Genomic DNA, 23,618 nt, shown 5'->3' with positions numbered 1-23,618 from the left:
GAAATAAAAGGAGATGAGGAAGGACAGGGTGGATGGTGGTGCATTTGCATGCACACATGGGTCTATAATTACATCCTCCCATAGTTTGCCACAGTACCACCATTGGATGCAAATATGCTAATTGCAGAATAGAGCTCGATTACACACCCTTTAACACACAGATGCACATACACACACACGCACACTCATGCACACACTGCTGTTTACATATGTAGCAACATCTGGATGGGGAGTGGTTCATTTGCTTTCTTGCTGCTCAATTCCCTGCAGCATTCAGCTCAAAAGGAGCCACCAGAAATTATATTTATACTCCATCTATTCTGCCCTCAGATTCTCCTTATTCGCTGTTTCCTTTTAACTTCAACTTCTAAATCTCGCTTCCGTCTCCTTCCTCATTTCCTACTTCAACAGCAATTTCCTCCTGCCTTTCTCCCTCCGCACCACGGTACTTCACATCATCTCTAGTGTATAACTTTTTCTCCTCAATTTCTTTTTATCTCTCTTTCTTTATTCCCCTGCAGAAACACTTCATATCCATATAACAGAATGAATTTCTGCTTCAACCTACATGAAAGAAATAGTCAACATGAGACAGGTATTGCCAAACACCGAAGGAAAAAACTAAGTACATTCACTCAAGTATTTTACTTGAGTATTTCAATTTAATGCTGCTTAATACTTCTATTTCAACACAATTCAGAGGGAAATATTGTGTGTTTTACTCCTCTACATTACTACGTTACTTTGAGTTTAAGATTTAAAATTTAAAAAAATAGAATACAAAATACAATGATTGTTTAGGATTAGGGGTTTACAATGTTTAAGGTTTGTGACCTGTTGCAAAGCAGCGTCTAGTCAAAGCCCTCTGTTATATTTCAGATCTGCAAAAGAGACATTTCCTCTCTAAACTTTATATTTGTTTTTAATTATTGGTGGAGGCCCAGCATGGTAAAACTCCAATATCTCCCCCCAAAAAAGCAAAGCTTAGACAAAAGTAATAAAATAATTTTTTTTTTTTTTGTTGTCTCCCGTGTATCATCTCACTACTCCTCAGACTTAAAATGTGACCCTTTGAAGGGCCTGACACGGGTTGGGACCCACTGGACTAAACTAACTTCATATGAAGTAGTTTAAACTAGCTTCACCTCAAACTGATAGTTTGGAGTCAAATGCTACTTATAAGTTGATGCATCAGTATTCACAAGTTCTTTTACTTTTGATACTTTAAACACATTTCATTGATTATCTTCTCTACTTTAACTTAGACTGGGTTGCTGCAGCAATGATTCATTTATCCTAAGATTAGTTCTAATCAGAATTTTGCAAAAGTAGGTCTTACATTACTAAAGATTTAAAATTAAGCAGAGCTCTGTTGCATAAATAAAAATGTTCTGTTTAGTAAATCAAGTTTATTGTTTACATTGTTCGCTAGCTAAAAAGTCATGATGGCAGAGAAACTCAGATTTCTCCACCGTTGAGAAAGATTTGCTGGCCAAATAATGAAGCAATAGGGCCAAATAATAAAAGAAACAAAAGTACGACAGTTAGGACATGTGCAACACCTGGCAGACAGTTTTACAGGATCAACTGAAGTGAAAGAACTTCAGGAATGAAAGAAATTCAGCAGCATCATTAAACTCAATTGGTCGAGTCTGTCACTTAACCTTCTTCGGAGAACTTGATTGTTTTGTTCAAACCGTTTAAAAAAGGCAGCCATTTTAAAAGATAAACCTCTTGAAGTTTAACGTTAGTAGTGTGACCATTAGTCTTGAAGGATTAGAACAGGCTGAGCAGTTAATGATATATAGATAATAAGGTCTATGGATGCATAGCTAACAATACATTATTTTCCTTTTGACAAAGGCATTGTCCACATTGACCATGACTGTGCAGAGAGATGAAGAAAGGTTAAGTGGGAATGATCGTGCAGGAAACCCAGTTACAGTAAATCTGCAGGCAGTAATTCAGCATGATTTATTGTCATTAGTCAAAAATATTCGTATGTGTCGATGTAATTCCTTTCCTACTATTTATGAAGCCACAATTCAAACAAGCAGATTTGCTGACAAACTGAGTTACACGCAGGAGCAGTATTGACGATATGATGAAATAGAAGACCTCTAAAACTGCTCTGGCGGGAATTTTCTGCTCCGTTCTGCTTTAATCTATCCTCACATATATTTCTTTGATTATAAAGAGAGTGAGATAGAGAGAAGACCTTGCGCCCTGAAACACTTTCTGTCAAAGAGCCATATTCTCACACCATTGGCTTTCAATTAACTGCACCAGGTTACAGAAATGAAAGTGAGGGGGTGGGGGAGGGGGGAGTCAGCGAGAGGGGGAGAGAGAGTGAGAGAGAGAGTGAGGGAGGGACGGTGCAAGAGGAGGGAGGAGGAGAAGGGAGGAGATGTGGATTCAGTGACCCGGGGAACGACGAAGCGCTTCACCATTTGACTAGCTCTCCCAGGAGATTTGTGAGTGTGAATCTGTGTAGGTGTGTGTTTGTGACTGTGGATGTGTGTGTGTGGATGCACATACTGTTTGAAACAAAGCTCTACAAGAAGACCACTAATTGGATTTTCATTGTGTGCCAGCTATGCTTCCATACATATTGCATCAAATGCAATCAAAAGCGATTACAGGTTTTCTTATTGTGTAACTTGAATGCTCAGACCCTCCCATGTAGCATGAAGATACATGAGGTGCAGGAATTCACCATATCTTATAAATGATACTGGTGTTAGTTAAAATCATGGCATTTTTTAATCATAAAAAGGCTCAAGAAGTTTAAGAAAGATGTGCTTGAATCACAATCTACTTTTGATTTCTATGTAACAATGGAAACTACAGGCTGCTGCAACTGCTGCAGTGCTGGTGCTTGTATGAGACACGACTGTGATGGATTCATGCACGGTTACTCTGTTGCTGGAGATTCCCACTTGCTCCTCGGGCAACAGTATCTTTTTTGTGATTGTTTTTATAATAGATCCTTCAAATCCATCAGCCACATCAATTTCGGAACATGTTTATATTCATATGTGTGCATGTGTGCTATTACACTATTATTATGTTCTCTCACCCTGACTGGTGTAATCTATGGCACAAGTCAAGCATGGTAGACACACACACACAAACGCCAGCTAATTGGTGGCGTTTAATGACAAGTGGCCTGGGATTTGGTGAAGTGGATCTATTCCAATCCAACCCTAAACTGAAGAGCGCTTGTTTTCCATCCATCCTCTCCATCGCTCTACCCATCAGCTCTTCCACTGTCCCCTCCACCCCCCCCCCCTTCCTCCATTACCTTCATTCATTCCTCCTCTCTCCTCTATCTTTCACTTACCTATTATTTCTATTTTAAATCCCTCTCACTCAACAATCATCCCCTTATCCTTGCCTCTATTTTATTCCTCTCCCCCTTGTTATTTTTTATCCTTTCATCCTTTGCCTTCTTCTCCACCCATCCATCCCACCATCTATTCAGCCATCCTTACACGTATTGATCCCTTCACCCATCCTCGCCTCTCTTCCCCTCGGTCCATTCATGTGTCTCTCTCTTGTCAGAACGCAGCACAGGTCACAGATAGCCCAGCGACTAACATGCTGTTGCTTTGTTTTCCTCTCCCTTCCACACAACTATAAACACTTTCACTCGACACATACATACAATCCCTCTAAAGACATACACACACATACACACACAGCTGATTTATAACTGGTGTCTCTCGGCTATGTTGTTGGCTCAGTAGCTAATTACATTCTATTTAACAGGCGGTCAGTGGAGGGAGATAGGGAAAGACAGAGAGCCATGCTGTGTGTGTGTGTGTGTGTGTGTGTGTGTGTGTGTGTGTGTGTGTGTGTGTGTGTGTGTCTTTGTGTGTGTGTTTGTCGTGGTGGGGCAACAAGGCTTGCATGGACAGAAAACTGGCTTGATTGACACTATCTATCTATCGACATGTACATATAGCCTCCAATTTACACATGTCCTACTCCCTTTAAGACGCCATCTCATGCTATACTGTAACACAAGCCTAAACACTAAAATATTAATGCATTTCTGTGTTCAACGTGGAGTTAAGATGGCCACATGATACTTCTGGCTCATGTGTACTTTAACATACACATGTTGGCCTGCGATACTGTAGATAACTGAGCTGGTCACTAATCTGTCTGAACCAAATAGCTTTTTTCATTAGAGCAGTATGACCCACACCCTTTGTGTGATGTGTTAAACCATTTCTAACTAAACTAATACAAATGTCAGAAACAAGTGTTTGTGAGCTTTCAGTATTGTTACGTCTATTGAACGGATAAAATGGTTAAATTAGCTCTCTGTTGCTGCTTTCCCCTCTAATATTGAAAACAACAAGGTCACTCGAAGAGCAAATGGAGTGTCAAAATAAAAGACAACCACTTTTAATTACTGATAAAGGACACATGAGCAAAAGACCAACAACAAATGTGGTTCTGATGTGATCGGGTAGTTGATATGTAAATCATCCATCATCCATTATGAGCCTCATTAGTGGCCAATTATCATTTTCATGGAGTACACCTTTTTAAAGAAAAGAGAGGCAGCAAGAGGTAAACAGAGAAATAGACAGTGCTTTCACAGCCACCCTGTGTACATAAAATAACAACGCCTTCCCAACTCACCTATTCACTTGGGACATATTAATTTACTCTGCTACCTCCAACAACACACACACACACACACACACACACACACACACACACACACACACCACGCCGAATCCCCAAAGATCAAATCCTCGGAGCATGCACGAAAAAATCCTTCACTGATAGAAACTCCCTTCCCCCAGTGAGGGAGAGCCTACACACACACACACGCACGCACGCACGCACGCACGCACGCACGCACGCACGCACACACACACACACGTACAGCATGTCTCTATCCTCTCGCCCGGCGTCCCCAGAGGGCCACTGCACCACAGGGAAGATGGAGCGCTACCGTGTGAGTGTGACATATTCAGAGACAGATCGGTACTAATGGAAGATATTACTCTCATGCACATTAGTAGAGGTAAAGAAAAGGTCAGTGTAGAGATGGAGAAATTGTTGGAAAAAGAGAGGAGAAGAACAAAAGAGAAGGAGGAGAGGAGTGGAAGAAAGTAGAGAGCAAAACAGAAAGGAATTAGAAGTAGACAAGAAAATGGATAGAAACAGGAGGACCTGGAGGCAGAAAGGGATCAGGTGAGAGGAGATGTGGTGGACATGGGGATTTAGCTGTACGCAGACGGTGCGTAAGGGGGCGAGTGTGCGTAATAAGAATGTCTGTATGCAGTCCACGTCTGAGAGTAAAGACCACGACAGCCATGGGATTTACCAGCACTGCATGGCTGCATCCATCGACCATAAACACACACACACAAGGTGACAGAGTGCACGTTGTTGCCATTTGCCAATTAAACTGAAATCCCACTACATATACACATACACGCACACGCACGAATGACAGGAAAATTGCTGACAAATGTGTGTATGTAAAGTTTTGAAAAGCAAACAAAACAAACACACTGTCACTCTGATTTTAAGAGGAAATTACATATCACAGCGTCAAGGATCTACAGTGATTATACAGCCTGAAACAGGAGAGAAAGATTGACAGACACACAGACACACACACACATACACACACACACACACACACACACACACACTCCATGGCTCTCTGACAGTGACACCTGTACCATGAAACAAACCCTGTTCTTTCACTTAGAAGGTTAACACTCATACATCAGCCCAAAGACAGCTGGCTGTATGTCTGGAATGTCAACCAGATGTGTGTGTGTGTGTGTGTGTGTGTGTGTGTGTGTGTGTGTGTGTGTGTGTGTGTGTGTGTGTGTGTGTGTGTGTGTGTGTGTGTGTGTGTGTGTGTGTGTGTGTGTGTGTGTGTGTGTAATGGCCTTTTTACCTGAAAGTTCAGGGGGTCATAGAAACAAAGCTAAAGAAAGTGTGTGCACGTGTCTTTGGGTGCATTCCCATACAATTTACGAGTTGTGCCTGGTCACAGTTGCTTATAAGCCAGACAGCACTTTGTCTGCCACACTGAAGCACCTCACTCATATATCAAATACACACTGAATTATCTGCAGATTTGAAAAACAGACACAAGAAAAAAATACGCAGGAGGAGAGGAGAGAGTATGTGTGACAGTGAGGAGGGAAACCAATGGTGTCATTCAAAATGTGATTTAAAGCAGCTCATTAGATACGACGTCTCAGCAATACTTCAGACACTGTGACACACTCATAGTCTTGTGTTACCCATGAATAATTTACTCATTCATTTCGAGCTTGCCATGTTTATTCATCAATAATTTACCCAGATTACCCGTGTCTTATTTATGTTGTCGCTCTGCATTTCTCTCGATTTGATTACACGGCTCATCAATGACCACTGACTGGATAGGTAATCTATGAATTAACACATAACAAAATAAGTAAGTACGCTTAGGCACAGTATATAATCAGTATTTCATTTTTCCAACAACTTAATTTTCCAAAATTGTACAATGTAGTTGTAGTTGTAGTTTGTATTCCCATTCTTTCTGCTCTATTAGACAACTGGAGAGACATCAGCGTGAGCAGCCGGACCGTGTCTGTCTATGAACCAAACCTAAAGATTCATCCGGTACAAATCAGCTTGTAAAGTGCATCTCACAGTCTTATTTTTACTGAAGTTATCGTGCCTAACATGCTCCATAATACTGATTCTTCTAGTCCCTATAATGCAGCTAAATCCTAAAAAAAATAATCCTTGTGGGATTAGTGTTCATATCAGTGTTGTAGATTCTCTAGAAACTTCTCAGTCTGGTTTTGTTCCATTCATTCACATTGATCGTAGAGTTGTCGGTTGACAGTTTAGATGATTTCAAATACAATACAGAATAGCATATAGCTCCTGACCATTAATATTAGAAAGTTTGCCAAATAACAGACCAGCATTCTGTCGCTGGGTGGAGAGATCAGATGAAACAGGACGTCAGGTGATCTTTGTTACATGTGTGGTGCTCTGATCTGAATGCATCTTACCTGGCAAAGAAGGAGGCGGCAGCAGAGGTGGTGGAGGTCGGCGCGGTCGTGGTTACAGCTGGCGTGTGAGACGGCGAGTTTGTGTGTGATGTTGAATTGGTGTGTGAAGGAGAGTGTGTGTTGTAGCGGTTCAGGGCCGCCTCAGTCAAACCTTCTCTGGAGTCCTCAGAGATCATCTGGGAGATCTGACGAAAGACAGAGAGATTAAAAAAGTTTACTCCTGAAGTCGCAGTAAATGTTTTCTGTGTTTTGTTGTTCCACTAAATAGAAGAAAGAAAGAAAGACACACATACACTACAGTATACTACAGTAAATCTCTGCCCTTCTCCTTTCCAGATGGTCAGAGAAGAAACCAGAGTCTGGTTTCCCACACGCCTTTAGTTTCCTATTTAATAATAATTCATGTCCATTCATTTGTGTATTCTGATGGATTTTTGGCTTCAGAAGTACTGAAATTTCAACAACTCACAAATAGTCTTTCAAAAGACTAGCAACACTGTCAAACCTCCATTTTCTCTTTAAAAATTGATTGATTTATTAATTGGAAAAAGTGTAAATTTCAGAGAGTTTAACTATCTAAAACGTTTATCTTCAACATGACATAGATTTGTTTCATTCATGATATTTTCAAGTGTATGTGTTTGTGTGTGTTGTGTCTGTGTGTTTCCTTGGCAGACAGAGAGCAGATAAACTCTCCAGTGAACCAGCAGCAGGATGTTGTCTGGGTCCCACATATACAGACACAAACAAACAAACACACACACACACACACACACCCTTCTGCCTCAGTTTTTCTCATTTAACCTAATGCCTCCTCCTTCTCTTTCACCCTTACTTCTCTTCCTCGCTCCACTTGTATTTTATAATTTGCTCATTCAATTTCGTTCTCTCTGACCCTTTCCTCTGCCACCTTAAGCTATTCACATTTGCCCTTTATTATTGGATCATCCTTCAGGGCATTTGTCCTTTATTAGATACTATTCAGAGAAGGACAGTGGGGACAAAGAGAGAGAACTTTTAACTTATAACACTGTAAAGTAATGAAATTTGCTGTGCCTGTGGGAGTTACTGTTTCATCAGATTTACGGTATACTGTAAATATATACTGTATGAAGTGTGCGAAGATGAACGTTGTGATTATATGGTATGTGCCTCAACCACTAGGCCACTGGACACCTCATATCTATCTGCACTGTGTCTACGTATCTAGATATCTGATCAAATTGTTAAATTGATATGCGTCCTTGGTGCAAACACATATAGGTTTGTTTTTTTTAGGTCATTATCTCTGCTTCTTGCTCCTTTTCAATATGAACGAAGGATTGATTTTAAGTTTTGTTGCTTATGTTTGAGTGTGGGTCTTTGGTCCAGATGAGATACTTAAGACACACACACACACACACACACACACACACATAGACATTTATATGACACACTTGACTGCTTTGTATGAGAGTGTGTGTTGCATTAGTTTGTCATTGTGTGCACAGATGTGTGTGTGCTGACTCGCATAGGCATGTGTGTGCGTGTAGGCGACCCATTCGTGAAATAGATATGGATTATTGATTATAGTTCTTTATGTGCTGCCAGCAAGCAGACAGCAGAGCACCTAAATCATTACCCTACACTCTAAGGAACTATAGCTTGTGTGTGTAAATCTGAGAGCTTGTATGTCTATTGTTAGCATGTCTATGTGTGTCATTGTGTGTGCATGCGTCTGCACTTCTCTACACCTATGTGTATGCGTGTGTAAATCAGCTCCACTGTGCGTGTATATGCTGAGGGCTCCCGGGGTCTAAGCGTGCTGCCCACTGCCTTGATAAATTACCTATTGCAAATGAGATGCCTCTATAGTTTATGTACCATTCTCCCAGTGCACCTACAAGCATTTCAAATGCTCAGGCTTAGCTTGCTACCCCTGCATTATTAAAGGAGTCATGACTGTATGGAATAAGGGTTTGGTGGGCTACATGGAATACCTGCGCATTTGTACTCGCTACCCATTTATCCTGATAAATGGGAAGAGGAAAATTACCAGCATGGTGTGGGAGAAATGTTCCCACAGAGGTCTATTATAATGTGAGCTGAAAACTGGAGTAAAGGGGGTTGAATAAAATGTGACGGTCAGCAGTATAGACCGCAAGGACAGAACAGACTCTTTGTTTTACTCAGCTGCACCTCCCATTATCACCAGAAAAGTGACCCGGTCCTCATTCATTTTATACTATTATGAGATTCCAAAAGGTCTGCTGTTCTTCTCTGCCGTCTGAAACAGCGCTGTGCTGATGGGCAATTATGCTTCATGCATCTCATTAAACCGGCTATTGTAAGAAAGCTTTCAAATTAGTTCTGCATCTGAAATACTGCACCCAGAAACTAAATGGCTATGAAAGACCCCATTCCAGCATGGTCACCTGGCTAATGCATTGACTTGAATGGCATTTTAGGTAATGTAGTCATTGAAATAAATTATATTTTTGTTGTTGGTAATGGTTCTTATGATGTCGTTTCACCTGTTCCATACAGATTTTCCCACAGGACACAGTTGCTCTCTCTACATTTGACCTTAAATGAAATTACACTGGATGAAACTTTAATGATCCCTATGGGGATATTAGGTCATCGCAGCAGTTGAGACAAGGATATAGATAATACCAGGACAGAGAGAGTGCTGCAGATATTGCAACAGCTAAATGTGTTCGAAATCATGCAGCAAACCAATGAAAATTCAGCATCTGACCATGTTTTATATACACCTGGTCCCGAGATTGTCAGTGAGGGACTTTGATGAATGTGATATCAGATTTCCCTAGAAAGAGGGGATAAAAAAACATTCAAACACTTATTCTGTCACTCTGACCCCTCCTCTTTCTCTACACTAGAGCACTTATCCACATCCCTCTCTCTCCGCTTTTAGAAAAAGGTAAAAAACTGGCTCATTCATCTTCATTATAACACAAACATAATTTCCCCAGCACTCACCTTCCTCATCTGTCACTCTTACATTTATTTTATTTTACATCCTTTTCCAACCACATGCTACAGAAAACCACCATAGAATTTGTGCCTTAAATCTCAGACTCGTATGAGGAGAATGAAACGTGTGTGTGTGTGTGTGTGTGTGTGTGTGTGTGTGTGTGTGTGTGTGTGTGTGTGTGTGTGTGTGTGTGTGTGTGTGTGTGTGTGTGTGTGTGGTGTGTGTGTGTGTGTGTGTGTGGTCCTGCCTACTTTTATCAGGGGGATAGACACAATCTGTAAAACAATCTAAATGCTTACTGCTGCACATTGGAGAGAGAGAGAGAGAGAGTTAGAGAGAGAGAGAGAGAGAGAGAGAGAGAGAGAGATTGCCCTTTCAAGATGAAGGTAGAGGAGAAACTTGGGGGAGACACAAAAAAAGAAGTTAGAGAGCGAATGGAACAGGGTGTTTTTTTAGACTACATCAGAGACAGAATTACAGAATGTGAGACAAACAGGAAAAGAAAAGAAAGCAAATAAGTAAAAAGAGAAAATAGTCATGAAAACTTGACAACAGACACAAGGAAATGAAATATAGAGAGCGAAGGCAAGAAAGAAATGAAAGAGCAATAAATGATAGATATAGGTAGAAAGAGAGAGAGCAAAGGTGAGACAGAGGGTGGTGTGAATAAATAACTAAGGCCTCATAACAACATATGTGCAGTATATTGTATATTCCACTCAGAATCTGCCTTAAGGCTACACACTGTATGCCGAAAGACAAACGGTTAAAAGAGAAAATAATGACAGGAAGAAATGTAGTTTTATACATTCGTTTTGCAGTAGACTGCGATTTTATGGGAAGCAGAGTTATAAGACATGCTTTCTGACACGACCATAATTCAAAATATACTACAAAATACACATTGCTTTTCCAAAGGCTGTTAGCTAAGCATACATGCACTTATCATGATCTTGTTTTATGCAGTTATGCATCAACGCCAGACCATTCTCTCCAAACAAACAGCCGTATAGGTCATCTGTGCAAGCAGCTTATTACGACCCATATTTACATTCATTGATCGGCGGTGTCCTATAGTGGCCTTTACGTAGAGAGGAAGTCATGGTGGATGGTTTGGTCAAACGAACTCATAACTTTTACCCAGGAAACCGCTGTTTGTGTCCTGTGTGAAAATGAAAGTCAAGCTAGGCCTATTTAACTAATGTACTTAACTTACTTATACAGTATAACCTAAGTTGCATAACATATTGTACTTATCTTAACCCAAACCATGATCTTTTCCTAAACCTTACCAAGTAGTTTTGTTTGAATTCCCAACGTTAACCATGTTTTAAAATTGTGACATTCTACAATGTGCGCCTGTCGCTGGTAGTCCACTCTCCATCATATACGGTATGTTGTTTTTGTTATTGTTGACTAAAAAACCTTCTGTTGTGTAGGTATGAGGACGTGTTGAGCAACACAAAACAACACGTCAGCGCTCAATGCTTTGCTCTCTGTTGGCAACTGACCAAGTGCACTTATCTCTCAAAGAGGACCTCAAGGGGACCTTGACTGGAGTAAGTAATGCAATATAAATTGTTTTACACTTGCAACTGCTGGCCAGTGTGCAACTCCACTGGAGCAGTTGGGGCATTGCGCTCCTATGACACTGTCATGATGGACAGCAGAGAGAAAAAGCGCTGCTCTTTCACTTTCCCCACACAGATTTATCCTGTCGTTCCAGGGAACTGGCGACCTACTAGTCACACGCTTCTCTAACCTTGAGTTCACCACTGCTGCCCTAATTAATCCTAAACTATTTGGCAGTAAAGGTTTAGCTTTTATTTTGTACAAAACATATTAAGAAAATATTGTAAATCTGCGTGTGTGTGTGTGTGAGTTATATCTCACATCTTGTTTCTCTCTGCAAGATATACAATGAAACGCACACACACACACACACACACACCTACACACACACACACACCTACACACACACACACACACACACACAGTCAGGCACAACAAACAGAAACAGTAAACACACACAGGCACACATGATACTGTATAAACCTATTTTCAATTAGCTGCTTGAAGGACAGAGCGAGGGCAAAGAGACAATATTAGATTTGAGAGAGAGAGAGAGAGTGAGAGAGAGAGAGAGAGCGAGAGAGAGAGAGAGAGAGAGAGAGAGAGAGAGAGAGAGAGAGAGACCACCTCAAGAATTTAACATGAATTTATTTGAAAATGTTTGTGGCCCCTAGTCGGCTCACTGATCCCAGTAAGCTACCTGGCAGATTCACACCCAGTCTGTTATAATCAGTCTTCCTTGTTCTGACTGATTCAGCATTTTCCATTTGTTCTACACTTCTTGTGGGACCGAAAAGAAAAGTCCTAATAAATATAAGATGTGGAGGTTGTAACCTCTTAGATTGCTGACCCAGCAAGATCTTAATGTCGGCTACACTGGCAGAGAGGTTGCTTCTGGTCTCTGCTTACCTCTGCGTCCTCCTCTCTGTCTTTAGTTGTGCTCCCTCTGAAAACACCTCTGAGTTTCAACTTAGAGCCTACTAATTTCCCCTGCTGTTGTTTCTCTTTCGCTTTGCTGAAGAGCTTGAATATGTTGGAAGAGATTTGTCGTCTGCCATTAGAAGACCCTCCACTGATGCTCCAACATGAACAGCAATCTTTGATGTGTTGTGCTGTACAACAAGAAAGCAGTGGTAAAGCAACAATATCCAATTCTCTTGCAAAAAAAAGAAAGTGTAGTGGTTTGCTAGTCATCTCAGCAATGTGTCTAGTTACCCTGATGTTTTAAAATGTCTCTTTTTCTTATTCTCTCTTATTCTGAACCCATCTCTCTAAACTTCTCTTCATCCTCTCCATCTTTCTCTCCGTTTCTGCTTTCCATAACCATTTTTTGATAATCTCTCTGCTCGGCTCCTCCCCCTTCTGTTCCTCTCTCATGGGTGAGTCTAAACAAGGGTGATTTATTATCGTGCTCAGTTTCTCCTTTCCTGCTGAAACACCATTACTGTCAAAGTCTCAGCACAAACACTCAGACTTGCTAACATTTTACACCTCCCAGCACAGGTACTGACTCAAACACAGAACACAGAAATACGAGTACACAAGTAAATACACTCACACAGTCACACAAATGATGTCCTAGTGGATAGTCTAGTGTACCCTATGCTAAAGGAAATAAAAAATGAAGCATTGAAGCACCTTTCCTTAGCATTTAGAGCATTTATCCAACATCTTATCATGGCTGCCACTTACATCCTTCCTGGTCGTTTCACTCAGATAGGAACCTTTCTACTCGACCACAGTCATTTTTTCTGCTTTCCTTCTTGCTAGCTAACTGTGTTAAGTCATCTAAACAATGTGATATTATGAAAAGCAATATCAAAGGAAACATGAAAAAAATCAACACACTCATGACTGTTGCTGACCAACAACATGAGGCTATTTAACAATATTGGAATAGAATAAAAAATCATGTAATAAATAAAGAAGTAGAATCATTCTTAAAATCTGAAAGAGCATTTCTCTTTTGCCAAATTTCAATTTATTAGATAATTCACACTGTCAATCCTACAAAGACAGGCCAGAATACATAAAGGCTCTTCTGCTTAATTTATTTCTATGACCAGTAGGACAAGATAACGAAACAATTCAAGAGATTGTACAAAGTAATTTCCACCTACAACTCCATATCTCTGCATCGGACTCAAGTCATGCACTGGATAAAAACATTAAGAGGGATAGGGAAGCAGTGTGGGGGGGGGTATGAAACAAAGTGTGAGAAAGGCAGGAGAAATAATAGAGAAAAATAAGGAATAAGTTGTGTGTGTGTGTGTGTGTGTGTGTGTGTGTGTGTGTGTGTGTGTGTGTGTGTGTGTGCGTGCGTGAGAGAGTGAATGAATGAGAGTAAAGGGGTACTGGGGGTGTGTGACATAGAGTCCCCAGAGTTCTAATTATCACTGTATGAATTATTACATCTGTAGAACACATTCATACACACATGTTAACACACACACACACACACACACACACACACACACACACACGCTTACACCTCTGGATCTCCCCTGCAGTCTCAGCTTTCCTGCCTCCCTCCGTACACCTCGAGACCACACATCACCTGAGGCTTTTCTCCCTCCTACCATCTTCCTCTCTTGTCTACTCATGATCCCTCTCTTCCTGTCTTCTCCAAAAACCTCTTCTTTTATCTGCATTTTCAATTTGAATCACTCGTGCTGTTTGCGTCGCCTTGGCTCAATACTTTATGTCCTACCTCGCTGCAGTTGAAGAAGATATTTAGCTTCCCCCTCGATACCAGATGGTTATCAAATCCAAGAATTCTAAGTTGATTATTGTGTCCTCATGGAGCTCTTATGGGGGAAAACAAACTTCACAAGGTCTCTTTGCAGTTTTAGATTTTAATTGATTCCTGTAAGCTACAAAGGAAAGATTTTTTTTTCAGTTAGTCGCTTAAATGAGCACTTCAACTGTTGGGGAGGAATATATGTATAAAGCACTACAGACTATATGGCAGTCCCTGCTCGTCTACAGGAGACTAGAATAGAAGATAGGAGCCTGTATGTTCATGTTGAACACATTATCTCAGAAGTCAGGGATTGTCAGTGGTTGATAGCTAACAAGGTCACATTACAGAAGGCAGCTACACCTACAAGCTGAACAATTTAAATGTTGTTCCTGACCTGCCTGTCAGACTCAAAAGATAAATTAATCTGCACGCTGGTAGCCTGTTACCCTTTGTTGTAATCATATAAGACCAGAATTAATTTATTCAGTTTCCATGGTAATATTTGCAATGTCCTCGTGGGAGAAGTAGTTATACAGATTTTATGTGTGTCACACACACACACTCACACACACACACACACACACACACACACACACACACACACACACACACACACACACACACAGTCCTTTTGGGGACATTACATTGACTAACATACATTTTCTATGTATGTTAGTCAATCCCACACACACGCATATATACACACACACATACACACACCTCTACAGGTAGCTTACCTGGTACGGATAGAGTGTAACTCCTCCATTAGTTCGGTTCAGGTGCTGATGGGCCTGCAGAGCTGTTGTACTCAGTACTGCTCCACTTCCGTTACCACTGTTATTGCCGGGGCTGTTTACTCTAGTCACTGGTTGGGTAACAGCTTTTCCTGAACTGGGGGATCCATTCCTTCTGTCCACCCCACCTCCAAGCCCCAGGGAACTGGGCTTGGACCCCGATCTGTGCCCTGGGCCTTGAGCTTGTGGGTTTGTGGGAGCACAGCTGGACGTTTGTCCCACGGAGGGACTCCCATGGCTGGGGTTGGATGGTCCGTGGCTCGGGCTGGGCGTTGGGGTCTGGCTGGGACTTGGGGAAGGTGACTGGGAGGACGAGTGTGAAGCGGCAGCAACAGCTGAAGAAGAAGAGGAAGGAAGAAAAGCAGGAATCCACTCCCGTGAACCAGGACCTCCTGGTGCTCCAGATGCTTCCATTGGACCCGGTCCTTGAGATCCATATCGTCCAATGAGGGCCGGAGGCGAAGAGGGGGGAGACAAATCCCACTGGTCTAGAGTGAGGACCATTCGCACGGCTTCCTGTTTGAGCTGCGTGAGGTGGGTGGCGCAGACGTCACAGCGACTGTCACGTTCGTTCCACGCTCGCCAAGAACTGTTGGGCACCTGAAGCTTATCATGAAGGAGGAGAGAGAAGGAGGGATCCTGAAAAGAGAGAAACAGAAAGACAAGATTTAGACTGATTTGAATGAGAGTAAAATGAAGCAAGAGCAGCATATTTTGAGCTGCACTGGAGAATGTATCTAAAGAAAATTGAGAGGAGAGCAGAGGAGAGGAGAGGCGAAAAGATGATAGGCATGTTGAACAAATCATGACTATGAATATTTATAGAAAATCCAAGAAACATAGCCTTATAGCCTCGGGGAAGATGTGTAGAGAGACACACACACACACACCCAGAGAAGGACATGCAAAAGCAAGTCCACACATAAAAATGCACTCTCTCTCTCTCTCTCTCTCTCTCTCTCTCTCTCTCTCTCTCTCTCTCTTCCTCTCCCTTCTTTCCTTCTCAGCATTTTTCTCCAGTACAGCCTGATATTGTGTGGGATTAGTGCATGATGTGGCTTTGCATCTTTTAATCATCAGTAAAAAATCATGGTGCAATAAATACTGAAAATATAAAAGCTCAAACAGAAGGCATTTTTCAAACAAGAAAAATGAATTATTGCTTAACCTTCAATTCCTAGCAAAATTAAATTTAGTTCCCATAAAATGGTAATAGAAACTACTTCAATGAGAATTTCAAGATTACCAACCCTGCCTTCAAAAAGGTAATTTAATTGCATGACCATTTTTTGACAAAGTGAGTTCTTCAGATAATAATTTATTACGTTTTGTCTAATTAAACACCATGTGTTCTAGCTCCATTGGTCTTTTAACAGTCTTTTCGTTGAGTTTATTTATTTTTACTCACAGTATCTCAAACTACATTGTTGTTGTGCATTTTTTAACATATATTAGTAAATGTAACTCATAATGATAATAACCTGCATGTCCTCTTCTAAAATCATATTCATAAAATCACTCTTTTATCATAAATCTAAGAAAGCCAACCTTTGTATTTCAAAATTATGCAAGTATGGGGTTCGCCCCAAAACGACTTGGTCCTGATTCAGATAACTGTTAATAAGCTGCACTTTTTGCAGGTTTAAGCATAAGACCTTGTTGCTCTGACAACAGTTTTAGATGAATTTCCTGGTCTGGAAAAAAACAAAAGCTCTGAGTGTTGTTGGCCTTTGCAGCGCCACAGAAATAGAGCCCCTTATATGCACAGGCCAACTGTCCAAAGTAATGGACTATAGAGGCTGCCCAAAGCGTAAGATCATGTGTAAGTGGTTTGTAGTATTATAAGATTGGTCATAGTGTGTAGAAAGTGCCAACTTTTCTGGTGCATTGCTTTTCTTCATCAAGATTTCATTATAAATTAATTTAAGGCTCAAACAGCTTCTAAACACTCGCACAACTACAATTGTTCCACTTTCACCACCTTCACATATGTGTGCTGCTACCGGAATGGACTGCCAGGCTTGCTGCTTCCCAGGAATGGACAAGTTATTTTTTAAAAGTGTGACACAAACCACAAATGCAATCTTCTTTTTCATTTAGATAAAATATCTAAACAGAGAAAAAGAAATACATAGTGTATAATTCTCTCTCTCTCTTCTCTCCTGATGTTGGTCCACTGTGTGTTTCCCTCTGTCTCTCTGTCAGTGTTTGGCTGGTGAAGTTGTGTGTATGCGTGTGTGTGAGCAATCACTGTGCTTTCTTGTGTGCGGAAATTCGGAAATTTGTCCCAATTTGTTTGCATTGTTATCTGTGCCTGTACGCATGAATGCATGTGCGTGTACAGGTATGTGTTATGTGTGTACGTGGGCCTGTGTTTTTCCAGACTAATTGGAGCCACTCGCACGGAGCAAAGCTGCTCTAAATCTCCTGCCACGACTCTCTGGTCTAAATATCAAAGTTAACAAGCAAAACACACGAACACACCCTGATACACATCTGTGTCTAAAGCTCATTTGACCCCCTTGAACATATTTTCTCCGTTTTTTCCACAAGGCATTAAGCACGTTATTTGACAAAAGGTCATTAAAAATAAATAGTTTTTCCATATAAAAGTCTGACTTTACTCGAGGCCCTTTAGATTCATAGTGGGATTTAAATGACGTTGTGGGCTAATTGTCAGTGTAGGTGTAGCATTAACGTACTATCAGCGAGCGTGTGTCTGCTTAGGAACTCTATACCTCATCAAAGCATCTGTGGTAGCTCACTTGATAACTGTAATTATCTTCCTGCTTTCAACCAGCCTACCTCTTCTGTAACACTAAGGCCAGGTATCAGTGTATAGGCCCTCGCTCCTTTCTGCACAAGTGATAGACACAGCAAACTGAGTGTATGGTTACATGTAAAAATCATTTCATGCTATTTTAACTTGGGCTAGACAGAAAAGACAGTCTCCACAAGAATAACAAGTGTCACTTTTTTTGTTATTTTATGTTATTCAGTGAACAATCCTCCGTACAGATGACATAAAATCATTTTCTGAAACTGGTTTCTCTTGAATGACCGCTATTACCAAGCGCTTCTGCGTCTTAAAAACAGAGCCATTACAATCACCATCTTCTCAAAAACAGTTAGCCTAGAAAATATTCCACATTTGCAGCTGCATTTTCAATTTGATGAATTAAACAACAGCAAAAAAGACAACAGTTAAACCGTTAACGTATGATGTGTCAGAATAATAGGATAAAAACAATAGCCAATTACACATGCCCATCCATACTAGTAGAACAGTAAATGCATTTCTCTAACCGGTTGTTCAATATACTGGGGCTTTTATTTGAAACAGTGCATGGTGCCAGGGAAGAGGTTGTGCATGTACAGTATTAATCAAAGTGATGGGAAGGCACTCTTTGTTTAGTGAAGCTTAATCAATACATGAGTTATGAAGCATTTGTATGCGCGTCTGATCAATAGGCATGTGATGGACACGAGTTATCTCTCAGCAGATTTAGATAATCAGACGTTAAGATAGAGAGACAGATGATTGACAGGGAAGACAGAAAAACAGAGGGACCTGTGGGTATAATTGACTGAACAGGCAGCTTTCTTGCCAACAAAACCTGTTTCCATGGTTTAGTATAATTAACTGATTCTTTGACCTCTTCTACAGCTTCACAACTATTGGAAAAAAACCTTTTAATTTTCTCCCAGAAGTCTACTGAACTGTAGATCTAGATGTGTGTGGGTGTGTGGTCGGCCTCCTTGGTGGCCCAAATGCTCATAATGTAACGAGAGCCTGTGAGAAAAAGAGAGTGAATATAGTATGTGTCTGCCACACACAAATAAGCCTCTATCAATAACTAGCCTTTTAGCTTTCCTCAATCAATACACCGTCTGTATGTGTCCACACAAAGCAATATTTCATTTAATAGTAAAGCCTCTCAATGAGAGGGCTGCCTGCTAGGCTATGTCAACAAACCACAAAACCACAAGATACACACACACACAAACACACACGCAAGGCAGGAGCTCAAACCTTGGCGAGCAACTGAGTGGTTTGTGTGTGTCTGTGTGTGTGTGTGTGTGTGTGTGTTTATGGATAAAGGCTACCTTGTTACTCAGGCAAACTAAGTAGCACAACGAATAGAATGTGGTTTTTAAACATACTGTACACACAAAGTACGCGAGCATGCAAAAACACATATTGCTGGCTGGCATGAGACCCCCGCATACACACACACTTCAGGCTACATAACATAAGCTAACAGTGTGTGTGTGTCTCTCTCTCTCTTTCTCTCTCACACACACATTTTTGCAGAGTGACACGCATGACAGGAGGCAGACTGGAGGAAAGAGAGCTGAGGTAGAGGCAGATTTAAAATGCAGACTATTTATCAATTTATTCAATTTGTCCCTGTATGTTCAATAATTGTGCTTAGCCAAGGGGTCATGACACATTTTCTGCTGGTTACAATAATGTGTCTTTTAACACTAAGGGAGGGAGCAGTAATGATAACACCAGTGATAAAGACGACAGAAACAGTTTGCAGTGCTCTAAAGGAGTTCTTCGTGTGCGATTAAAATGTTCCCTCTGGAAAGAGTCCGTTTCTCTTCATTTCTGAAGCGGACACTAAAAGCTTTAATGTAGATGGCAGAAAAATGCTCTTATAGGGAACTTTATTGTAGCTGCACTAAAAATATGTCATGTCATGTCGTATACCACTGGCCACTTAGCCATGGGAATCGGAGAGATAATTCCCCACAGAAAAAAAAGGAGATGAGCGCTGCTACATGTGCGCTCCAATGCACTTGCAAACTCGTAAGCCCAACAGGTCTGTGTGTAAAGATTTAAAGGGAAGCAGTGGGTTTAGTCGTATTATGGTAAAACATATGGAACACATTTGAAACACAAAGAGGAGCAAAGTGTATTGTGTTGTAGAAGGAGTTAGAGATTTTTATTTTATGGAAGATTTTACTGTAAGAATCCAGTGTTAGTGTTGTTTTCTTTAGCAACATTCAATGAAGAGTTATGTAAAATGTGTTTCAGACAGATAAAACAACCTACTATGAGTCAATTGTGAATCCTCTAATGAATGCCAAATAGTAGTCCTGATTTTCCTATTTGGAAGGAATTGGAAAAAAAATGGTAGAACATTTAATCTCTCCTGGCTTCTTTCTACCCCACTATACTGTATATCCCTGTGGCACACACTCAAACACACATGCACAGCAGACAGGCTACCAAAGAGCAATTAAGTGGACATGGTGTACGGTCCTTGAGATGAGGGCCTTGTTGTTCTAAATTAGCTGAGATCTGGGGAGCAGCCAAGCTGCCTGATTGAAATGAAGACGAAAAGGAGAGCTGTGTTTTGAACAGGTTTTGAAGAAGAGAGAGACGAGGTGGGGTGTGTGGGAAGAGAGATGGAGTTTTTGCTGATACTGGGTAAAGGTAAATATAGCCAACACATACTCTCTTTCGCTCTGTGCCCTCTTTTTGACCCTATTTCTGTATTTATCTTCCCTCTAATGCTCCATTTTTTTATTTCCATCCCATCTTTCAGTAGAACAGTAAAGCTTTAAGTTTGTTTACATTACCCTGGTCCAAACATGCACGCGCGCACACACACACACAAGGAGTTTAATGTAGAAATCTAATTGGAAGCTATTTTATTTTCCAAGTCTTACATTTTACAGTATCAGACTTACAACAGAATTATTAGTATTTTATACACAGTTTGATAAGATTGTGTTTTGATAGGAATGGCTCATTGTGAACCTTTACATTTCCTGCTCTTTCTTTTTTTCATCGCATCTAACCGTCTCTTCCAGACGTCTCTTCAACTCTGAGTTCATCAGTATTCTGTGAGTGACTCAATCAGTCTGAGCACCACAGACAGTGTGTGTGTGTGTGTGTGTGTGTGTGTGTGTGTGTGTGTGTGTGTGTGTGTGTGTGTGTGTGTGTGTGTGTGTGTGTGTGTGATTGTGTGCGTGTGTGTGTGAGAGAGAGAGAGAGATTAAAATCCTCCTACAAGGGCAGACAAACTGAGAGAAAGAGAAAGCAGAGAGACCAAGACAACATCCAAGCTAACTGAACAGTGACCTCAGCATCTCTTAGTGAGGTCGGGACAGAAGGATGCTATTACTGTGATTTGACAAGAAAAGACTGCTTCCATTGTCCATTACTGTTGTTTCTGTGTTTGAGCGTGCATGTGTGTCAGCACACTGGAGGTAAACGGTTCAGGAAAATGGGCTGTCAAACACGACGAGACACATCCCTTTCACACACACACACACACACACACACACACGTAAATAGGCAAACACACACTCTGACCACCACTTACTGGGTATCAGCAAACATTTTGACACTGAACTGTATGATTGCAACCCACCTTGCATTTTGATCAAACCTATGTCATTCCCTATATTCATTTATTTTATCTTTGGCACAAGTTTGTTGCTTATTGAGAAAGAAGAAGATGGCAGATCAGCGAGAAAAGAAAGAATTAGACAGAAAAGAGTCAGATTCTTCATTACAGCACAGAGAAGAAGAGGAGTACGTTCTTAGTCAGTTATAGCCAGAATTACACTGGTTTATTAGCAAGCGTGTGTGTATGTGTGTGTGTGTGCATAGGTGTGTGTGTGTATGTGTGTGTGTAATCAGTTCCAGATGAGTGGCTGAGGAAGGTAAACCTTTTCTCCTCCCCCCATACTCATTTACCTCCTCTCATCTCTCTCGTCATTCATTTCACCACAAATCGCTCCTGAGCACACTGTGTAGTAAGCAAACACACACACGTATTTCTCGGCAGGTCTGGGATCAGTGAATTCATGCAGAAGAGATGCAGGCGGTCTCTTGCACCTGCTCTGAGAGGACACACACCCACACAGTAGAAGGCAGAAGTGTGACAGAAAACGACAAAGAATGAAAAGATGGAAACCAACTGAAAGGCACTGTGAAATAAATACTATAAATTATGATTGTGTTGGTGACTCATGATCATGCACATTGGTCTCATGATAGAGAATGATAGTGTGCAATGATGATGGGTGTGAGTGTGTGTGTGTGTGTGTGTGTGTGTGTGTGTGTGTGTGTGTGTGTGTGTGTGTGTGTGTGTGTGTGTGTGTGTGTGTGTGTGTGTGTGTGTGTGTGTGTGTGTGTGTGTGTGTGTGTGTAGGTGTGTGTGTTAGTGTGTATGTGTGAGAATGATTGAGTCTGATGTCTGTGCAGGAGCAAGGTCAATAACACAGAGGTTATAAATGACACACACACACACCAAACATATGGATGTGCACACATATGGGACAAATGTTACACTGACAGAGGTCATGCACAGGTCTATCTTAATATCTCTCCCAAAACACACTGTCTGTCACTGTCTCTCTCATTTGGTGTTTCTGTCTCACTCTCAGGACATATTAGGTGCTTGTCATGCACTACATTAGAGTATGTAATATACTGGACCAAACGTGATTCTGTCAGCTCGAGGCGTCAACACATCTGGAGATAACTGGTTAAAATTGCACGAATGTCAAAAGCTTCACACACAGGCTTTCATCTGACAACCTGCCCATTACATTTTAGAGTCTTTTAATATCTTATGTGGAATTGGTAACACAAGTGAAGAAGCATCTTGTTTATAAATGAAGAAGACATTATTCAGGTAATAGAGCTTTAAGAGCAGCCAGCCTTTTCCACATTTGATTTACTGCGGCTCTTGCAGTCAAACTGTCATCAGCAGGGGAGACATAATTCATCGCAACACGCAAGCTTTGATTTACTAACCACCACTGCAGCCACGGGCTTATTGTCAGTAGACATGTGCACAGTTGCAATTTCATATTCAAATCCCCACATCTATTTCAACCATTATAAATAAACTCTATGTGAGAAAGAATATCAAAAACATCCATGACTAAAAGTCTAAAATGAACCACCGTTAGTTAATGTCAAAGTATACTGTGCGATGTATTGAATCCCTGTTTTGCTTGAAGTTACCATGTTCAACAACAGGAGCCAATAGTGAATATCGGCCAAAATTAATTCACAGTAAAACAATTAATCTGTGATCATATTGACCCTAGAAATGTTGATTAAAGCATGACCACATCAGTTAGCGTCAATTATAAAAGTGTGGCCGTGTTGAAATGACAGGAGAGAGACAGACAGAAACGGAAGCAAGGAGGGACAAAGTGAAGGAGAGGGATTGTGTGGATGAATAGAAGAAAGGAAGCATAGCTGAGATTAGAAAGTTGGTTTCATGTTGTGAAATAAAACACATCAGTATGTGTATGAACATGTGTCAGTGCTATGGATTTGTATTATTCTGGTGTATTTGTAATAACTTGACCTTCTGGCAATTGGATTCATGTGTGTTCAATCAAGCTCTAGATAATTAACTATGCGCACCTGTAGAGTAAACCACATATAGGATGACTCATCATGCATGTCTTATCTTGCACTGAGGAAAGAAATT

General features: G+C 40.9%; 1 protein-coding gene across 1 annotated transcript in view; it reads right to left on the bottom strand.

The window, feature by feature from the left end:
- Positions 1-23,618, bottom strand: part of kif26ba (kinesin family member 26Ba) — a gene marked incomplete at both ends in the record, with an annotated part of 78,961 nt that overhangs the window by 37,261 nt on the left and 18,082 nt on the right. The window contains 2 exons of the mRNA XM_079166505.1: positions 7,059-7,243; positions 15,088-15,783. Coding sequence (XP_079022631.1) covers positions 7,059-7,243; positions 15,088-15,783 — 881 coding nt within the window. The remainder of the gene's footprint in view (positions 1-7,058; positions 7,244-15,087; positions 15,784-23,618) is intronic.

The sequence above is a fragment of the Pholis gunnellus genome, assembly GCF_910591455.1.
Source record: "Pholis gunnellus genome assembly, chromosome: 1".
In the NCBI taxonomy this organism is placed as follows: Eukaryota; Metazoa; Chordata; class Actinopteri; order Perciformes; family Pholidae; genus Pholis; species Pholis gunnellus.
The sequence above is the reverse complement of the archived record's forward strand: the minus strand, read 5'-3'. Positions and strand labels throughout refer to the sequence as shown.